The following is an 8,585-nucleotide window of genomic DNA, read 5'->3' as shown; positions in this document are numbered from 1 at the left end:
TACCCACTTAGATTGTAATGAGATGTGACATTAAATAAAAAGGAGTATTACACTTCTTACAATAAACTAAGGACTTAAATCCTGTGCGAACCTCCAGCTGGTTATGAGCGAGCCAAAATGCGCGTACTTAAATCTGCTATAAGCCATATTTTTAAGAACATTTAAAGCAAACTATCATTTCCATAGTGTCCTGCTACAGTACAGTATGTTAACCTATTAAGGCAAGTCTCTGGAAAGAGGTGGTCTGCTCTACCAGTCAATTAGTTTGCAAATATAAGAAGAGGTTATACATAATACATAAGAAGGTATTGCTGTTATCACTCAAACATCTTCCAATTAAAATCTCTCAATTTGAAACAGAAATTATGACAAATTGATTCTGATAAAACACCGAACTGCTCTGTGACAAATGTGTTATGTGTCAAAAGTCAGGTTTTCAAACCCTAGTACTGATAGTAGGCCAATTTTATACATTATAATGAGGGAATAGGGGACAAAATAAAAGACTAAGAGGATATGAACTGATCTTGTGTTCTTAAAATAAATGTTCTTCTTATACTAGCACTGAATTGTAATATCTGACAGAGAGAAATCACAATATGAGGTCAAAAGACTAAAAGCTTTAGTTGTTTAATCCATGTAAAAAATAGTCTGCCAGTGTACGGTGCATTAAGGTTAATCCATAAATCAACCCAGCATTGAAACTGTTTGTCTTTGAATTAATAAATATTTCAGAATGTAGCCACCAATTAACTGGACTTGTACACTGGCAGTAAAAAGATAGAAGGTTGCTTTATATGACAGGGCAAGACCAACTAATTACCAAGGCTTTAATTAGATTAATTTTGCGAGCTTAATAAAGGAAAACACAAATATTAGAAGGGTCATTGCTCTGCAGGGTCGGGGGGGGGGGGTATCTCTGATTTAATGCAATGGGGAACAATATTTTTAGCATTACAGACAACAGTCTCAGAGAGAAACTTATCACATGCTATATCTGACAGATGAGAGACATAAATTTAGACAATATTTGACATACAGAAATGTCAGAGATGTCTCCCTAAGCCATGTCAACTCATGCTAAGGAGTAATCTAGACATGCTATTAAAGCTAATAAGTTAATCATAACACCTGGAGATAGAACTAGCGGTGCAAATCTGTGTTTGTCAATCAGTGTCTATGCAAAAGCAAGCAGGATGTTCAACCGCTTTAAGAAAACATATAAGCCATGCTTATGTCATGGCACATGTAGGAAATATGAGCGGAAATGACCTTGTATAACTGTGCTGTTTATGAACAAACCTTGACAAATTGCATAGTGAACAATCTCCTCTCTCAAGGCAGGGTATCCCTAACTGAATATTGAAGAACGGCTAGTTAATTTTTAGCTGGGCACAGCTGCTAAAGTTTACAATCTGCCAGGAGCGACAACAGACAAATTACAGGAATCTTAAACTTTCACCCTCTGCCCCAGTGCTTTCTAGAAAAGTGGAGCTTCTCTGGCAATACTGAAGGACTTGGTTTGTTTCCAGGGTTTCACCACATAGCATATGCAGATCCCTGTATTGCTCCAGTAATCCATGGCTGCAGATAGATTCTATCTACAGTTTCAGACAAGCTAAAAAACACACTGCATGACTTAGAAACAAAGAAGGGTTATCTAAAAACTTAAAAAGTTAACTGAATCATGACTGAATATTTGGTACTGAAAAGAAATATGGTTTCTACAGTATCTCTCTCCACCCTAGGGACCTTATCAAGGCACACACTAGATGTCCGAACAACTGACATAAAATATTTACCAGTTTGCCTCAAAAAGATGGCATCTGGAAGAAAAAATGGTTATCTATGAATGTGATGACCTTTGTGATGACCTCTGCATCAAGTCAGCCAGAAGAAGTATTTTAATAAATAACGACTGCAAACTTTGGAGATTTTCTTGGGACATACAGTATGAGGTTCCAGAAGGCATAATCATTGGAGCTTAACGGACATGCTCAACATAAAAAACAACATTGAAATAATGTTATACATGGTGTTTGAGGTCACACACACACACACACACACACATATATATATATATATATATATATATATATATATATATATATATATATATATATATATATATACAGAGATGGTACCAGTCTTGACCCAAATAAAATGTCTACCATGATGGAAACACCCCCTCTCAAATACAAAAAAAAACCTACATAATAATCATAGCATTACTATGCCTGACATACTTCATATGCTTGCCATACTTCTAATGCTGTATGGTAAATGGCAGCCAGCACAGAAAAGAGAAGTGGACAGTGGAGAGTGGATATCTTCTCTACACCTTCAGTACTTCTGTCTAGTCAAAAATACTAAACCCAATCTTCAGAATTCAATATTTAAACACAGACCAAGTACACAACTATCATGACCTGGGCAAACCTGTGAAAAGACCTCATCAATGAAACACTGGTCAAATTCTTAGTGAGGAAACAGTCTAGAGAAGTACCGCCAATATGAGTACATTGTTTCAGATCTTCCTGAAACAAATCAATCAAAGTGGTTGTCCACAGAAAAAGAACAATGTACTACTGCAGACATAGCCCTACTGCCCTATTTGTGACTAACTACTTAGAACTGTGATAGTTTCCAAGGAACTGAAACCATAGCTGTAGAATATAGCCTTTTAGTAACCCATTAAAACATTTGTTAATTAGCCCAAATCAGTCAGCTAATGTAGTGTCTGAGTTTTTTCAGAGATGCTTCTGGTAAATAGTGAAGAGTCATTAACGTCACATGTGGTGCCTCTGACAGAGTCAAAGATGAGTCAATATTTTCCCAATACAATACTAAAGCATGGTCATTATGGCATTTTCAATATCAGAAATCAACAAAAAATCATCAATAAGACATGGCATTTACGAGAACAGGTTTGTTCTAAGAAAAAACTCATGGCGTAATTCCTGTAAAAGAATGCTCACATACAGGGTTTAAACATTCAGCTGCACAGCTGCTGATGGGGCAAACCAAATCTCCAGGAGAAGCCATGACACCCCAGTTAATAAGGAGACAGGCAGCCTGATGCCTTGCTAAAGATCTTCTTAATCCACATTAAAATAGCAGAATGCTGGGTCTGTAGACTAAAATCATTCTCTAGTCCTATCCAATATGCCACCTGCTAAGCACACGCTGGTAATATTGCCACCTGTACTCACACCTGCTGCTGAGGGCACAATTTCCACAAGGGTATGATGAGTAACTTTAAAAACAGATTAATCTAATTTAAAAAATAAACATAATTTCACTCGTTAAGGACTTGTATCTAGTCAGTTTTTTTGGTTTGTTGTTTCAGTGGACGCATGTGTCCAAGACAGTGCCTCGGACAAACCCAACATGGCTACACAGATTCCAGCTAAGATCTCCTGATGTCAAATTTGTTTGCTGATGCTGATGTCCATTAAAGTTGGGTCGTGCATAAACTTGAATCTGTTTTTCCCAAGCGTGCATGACATCAGTATATCGTACACCACCCCCACCCACCACCACCCACCTCCCCACATCCAACCACATGGAAACGACTTACAAATGCAAGCAAGCTAAATAGTACAGAAATATACATTTCACTTATATTTACATTTTAAATATATGTGCTTTTGTGTAATGTTTTAGTACAACAATGATTGTTCTAAGTATAAGTGTACTACACTTATGCTGTTTATAGCCAATTTAATGCCAGTTTATAGCCAACTTCATGTTATTATTATTATTATTATTATTATTATTATTATTATTATTATTATTATTATTACTACAGTACTACTACTACAACTACTGTTACTACTATTATTACTTACTACTGTTATACTCTTCTCAAATCTTTAAAGCAATAGACCGTACTTGTGTGTGTGTGTGTGTGTGTGTGTGTGTGTGTGTGTGTGTGTGTGTGTGTGTGTGTGTGTGTGTGTGTGTGAGAGAGAGAGAGAGAGAGAGAGAGAGAGAGAGAGAGAGAGAGAGAGAGAGAGCGCAACAGAGAGAGAGAGAGAGAGAGAGAGAGAGAGAGAGAGAGAGAGAGAGAGAGAGAGAGAGAGAGAGATGCGCTTTCTGCAGTCGGACTTTCGGCGTCATTGAGAGACTACTAATGCAGTGCGCCTAAAGGTTCTGCGGTCCAGGGAATGCCTTATCGACCACGTCCACACCACACAATGATTCAGACAGGAACGGAGGCTGCAAACTTTTGAGCGGAGGTGGTGTGTGTACGTGTGTGTGTTATGATTCATGCAGAGAGAAGCTGAAACGTAGAGTTCCGCTAAATAATTGGAAACAAAACGTAAGGACGCCGAGTCGGAAGAGAGGACGCGCGTGGAGCAGGTTGCAGCTACAGAGGCTTTTAAAACCCGAACCTCATCCTTCCCTTCTAAACAGCGTGTAAGGTTTGTCTGGAGCCTGTCCCGGATATAAAGACGAAGCTCGCGTTATCAGAATCTTTCATTCCCCCGTTTTGCTGTGAAATCCTCCAGCAGCATCCGTGAACCCCGCAGTCTGCTCGAGATGGTTCAGTCCGCCTGCGCGAATCCGCTCCCGACGCGAGGGGATTTTTCTCAGCGCCGACACGAAGCAAATCTTCCCGTGAAAACCATCTGATAATAGTGAACATCCGCCGAGACGCAACAAAACCCCCGAAACAACACCGCAAATACCTGCCATGGGCGCCACTTTGAAATCGGAAGACGCGGGACTTGTACGGACTGCCTGTGAATGCGCAGGGAAATCGGGGAGAATAAGGTTTTTCTTACTAATGAAGACGGGAGTAACCTCGCAGCCCTGGAACCGGCTTCTGCTTTTGTACATTGTGCTGCTCGCTGCCTCGGTTCACGGCAACGGTAAGTTTTGCAGTTGGCGCGCGCAGAGCGGCGGCTGATGCGCGGGGATGCATGCATGCGCACCCCGGCTCTCTGTAGACACTATATACACTGTATACACTACAGACCACCTGCCGTGTACTCCTTTTCATATATTCTGCTGGGCACAAAATGATGCTCCTTTTTTCTTTTTTTTGGAACATGCAGTTATTCCTCTTCAGGAGCTGAGTGACCCGTTCCAATGCAGGTTACATGATGCGCCGAGTACTGGAATGACCTACACGTTCAGTTTCATCGCAGTCTAATTACAAGCTAAATATTGCGGCACGACTGCTTTATGTTGTATCATTGATGAGCCTACAAGATGTTTCTATGCGGATATTTGTAAACGCGGCATGCTGTCATGCTATGGAAAACGGATCCATATCCCAAACTCGAACACGTACTTAAAGTGGCTGACAGAAATGTGTGTGTGTGTGTGTGTGTGTGTGTGTGTGTGTGTGTGTGTGTGTGTGTGTGTGTGTGTGTGTGTGTGTGTGTGTGAGGGGGCGAGAAAGAATAAGGGTTTTTATTAGGACGGGGGCATGTGTGCGGGGGTGGCATGAACGTTGGCGCGCAGACAAAACGTTATTTGGGCGCAATCCTTCACCACAAGCCATTTCTCAAAATCCAATTTTCTATACGCTAAACAATATTACATCACCTATCAATAGGATGGAGTTCTGTGCCAGGGCGAACTTTTAAAACTCACTTATGGGCCGCTGGCCTAATGGCTTTAACGAATAGCAACAGATCATAAGATTTAAAACCAAATCCTTTTTGCCAAGCGTTTTCTCTGGCATTTAGTCTGAATTCCAAAAAGTCTTATTTATCCGATACGTTTTTTGATGACATCTGTCTCTCACATTCACTGTAATCTAGTTACGAGTCTGTGCAATCTACAGAGAATAATAATTCTACTAATAATTTCATTTTGCCCTGGATAGAAATGTTTACATTAAGTCCAAGAGTTATAGATATGCAGCTTATTACTGATCTCTCGAAGGCTCCAGCGCTGTCTGTCCTTACCAATTTTAATCATTTCTTCTAAACAAAATTGTGATATATTTATTGTGCTAAGGTGCGATGGGTAGTTTACTGCTTAGCATTTTTCTTTTCTTAGTTTGCACGGCGTTGGTAAAACAGCCCCCCCAAGCAGTTGCCCTTTTTTCCCATTAAGCGGCACCAAAGCTTCACCATATCTGAGCAAAAACAGAAATAAGTCCAAATGCCACGCAGTTTATTTAATTAAACACTTAAAGCTAAAGGCTGCGAGCTTTATGCTTCATGCGAAGGAATTCTAAGGTGACTTTTGAATTGATGGCCGCCAGTTCAGGATTTGGGGAGAGGGGATCAAAGCAAATTAATATACAGCACGTTGTATAATGTTTTAAGGATTTCATTTCTACAGCTTGGACCACATATCATTTTGAAGCGCCACAATGTTAAATGAAGACCTCTAAAAATGAGAAAATGTGAATAGATTTAGGATTCAGTAAAGCACTCATCCACACCATTAAGTTCTCACAATGATTTGAAGCTGTTTGCTAGTCAAAGTCTAAGGTCAGTGTTTTTGGTACACTCATACAGTGCTGAGCTCACTGATTCACTTAGCCTTTATACTACTTTTTAAATCTGAGTCAGAAAATATTGTATCCTGCAGATCTAATAGATAATAGATGGCTTAGATAAATCAGTAGAAACATCAGGCATCTCCATGATGCAACTTATTGTAAGGCACTGTTCAGTCTTTCTTCCTCATGTTTGAGTAAGGAGTCACTTTTTTGTTGTTACATATCTTACAATGTAAAATGGCAGCATGTGGTGGCATGTTTTCTAGCTACAGTATAGAGTTTAGACTGAGCTGATATAGGAAAGAAATCACTAAATCACTTTTAGAAAGGGGTGTTCTTTTTTTCTTACAACATACATATTAACATGCATCACCAGGGATATGATAAGTTCAGTCCTGCGGTTGCAGGTGTTTAAAGAAAGCTTACAATTTCTCCTGCAGAGATTTCACTAGAAAGACTAAAGAATAGTTGCATATCTAATGTGATGTGATTGAAAAAAGAAAAAAATGCACCATGCCATCTTGTATCATGTTGCTGTCTCCTACATAGAGGGAAATATTGATGATGGAGAGTTTAAAGTATAGTCTGTCTTTTTGTGGATTTACAAGAAAGTTAAAGGAGAACAGGGCTTTGAGATGTGCTCATTTCCATATAATGTCAAAAAAGTCAGCCAAGAGAACTGACTTCTCAGCTTTGGATGTGTACTAATTGTAATGTAGTAATGATTATCAGGATATTAAAATTCATGATAAATGATTAGACACTTAATATTATAGGCAACTGATAAACACTGTTAAAACAATAAAATCAACAACATAATGGTGTTATGTGACCTTTACTGCCTGAAGTTGATTATTTTCCAAAAACAGCAGGTCCTCAATTTGCTGTAAACCGTCATCCCATTACCAGTCTCTCTTTTATTCTCGTTTTGAAGTTAAGACAAAGAAGATTCCATTGCCAGTAATGTTGAAGGAAAATTTTTTCTATGACTTGCTGACACTAGAGTCTCCTTCAGAATGCTAAATGCATGTCACTTCACAGAAAGTGTCAACATATAAAGGATTTCACACATTTTTGATCCTTTTATCAGCAGCATTCTCTGTACAGGATCCTGTAAACGAATTTTTATGACAGAAATGATTATGTATCCAAACAGAATTCACACAAATCCAACACATTCTTATCAGTAAAAATCAAGCATTCAACAGTGTCAACTGGCCTGTGTTAGAGGCCTTATTTCCAAGAAATAGGAAAATGCAGCCCACTCTATAGGTGTTCAACATCAGCACCAAAGGTAGACAACAAGCTCACTCAAGTGCTACAGTGAAGAGCTTACTGTAGCTCTTGTACAGAGTTCCATTTACAGAGGTACAAAGAGCAAATGGTAGGTACGTGCTTTAGAAGACAGCACAGGTTTTTCTGCTGCAATCTCTAGCGGCAATGCATTAAGGACCACGGACAGCTCCTTAGTGCGCAAAGTCACATGGAAAGCCAGCAGGCTTAAGTGGGAGCTTTATGAGTTTCACACCACACCAATAAACTGCAGCACAAATCTGTCCTGACATGCACAAATGGTTGTATTTACTGAGAATATTAATATTGGGCCCTTTGCTTATATGGAAAACTAATACAGGAGTATAATGCATTGCTTCATAATAAGAGTTGCCTACATCCAAAATGTATAGTGTAAAACATAACCATTACACACCAAATCCATTATTATATTTTTAATTTACAGAAGGATGTTGTGGATATAACATGTGGTCATGTTAATTAAAATTGAATAAGAATCTGAGCAAAACATGTACAAGTTCAGTTTCATACAGCAGTTAAGAACATCAGGCATCATAGCTCTGCTTTAACATAATGAGGTAACAGGATGTGCTGATGGTGCTCTCGTAATTGCTGTGGTGGTTTCAGGTAAATGCTGATGATGTGGTCATTATGCCAAAGTGGGTTTATAATGGCAAGAAGTGAACACAAGCATCGTCCTTTCAAAGAAATGGGCATTCCTTTCCAGACCTCGTGGCGGATTCCTAATGATAATAGCATCATAGCCTCAGCTTCTACTTTCCCTGTTCAGGTTTATGTTTCTTCCTGTCATTTCGCATTGCAG

The 8,585-nt window shown here is 39.1% G+C and overlaps 1 protein-coding gene across 2 annotated transcripts in view; it reads left to right on the top strand.

Moving 5' to 3' along the window:
* The first annotated feature begins 4,078 nt into the window (after positions 1-4,078).
* The window catches only part of csmd2 (CUB and Sushi multiple domains 2), a 288,152-nt gene continuing 283,645 nt past the window's right edge, over positions 4,079-8,585 (top strand). For both annotated transcript variants that reach the window (XR_007139415.1, XM_047808186.1), the window contains exon 1: positions 4,079-4,877. Coding sequence is in view for 1 of the 2 variants with exons in the window: in XM_047808186.1 (XP_047664142.1) it covers positions 4,700-4,877 (178 nt within the window). In the remaining variant the exon portion in view is untranslated. The remainder of the gene's footprint in view (positions 4,878-8,585) is intronic.

The sequence above is a fragment of the Tachysurus fulvidraco genome, chromosome 24 (assembly GCF_022655615.1).
Source record: "Tachysurus fulvidraco isolate hzauxx_2018 chromosome 24, HZAU_PFXX_2.0, whole genome shotgun sequence".
Lineage (NCBI taxonomy): Eukaryota > Metazoa > Chordata > Actinopteri > Siluriformes > Bagridae > Tachysurus > Tachysurus fulvidraco.
The sequence above is the reverse complement of the archived record's forward strand: the minus strand, read 5'-3'. Positions and strand labels throughout refer to the sequence as shown.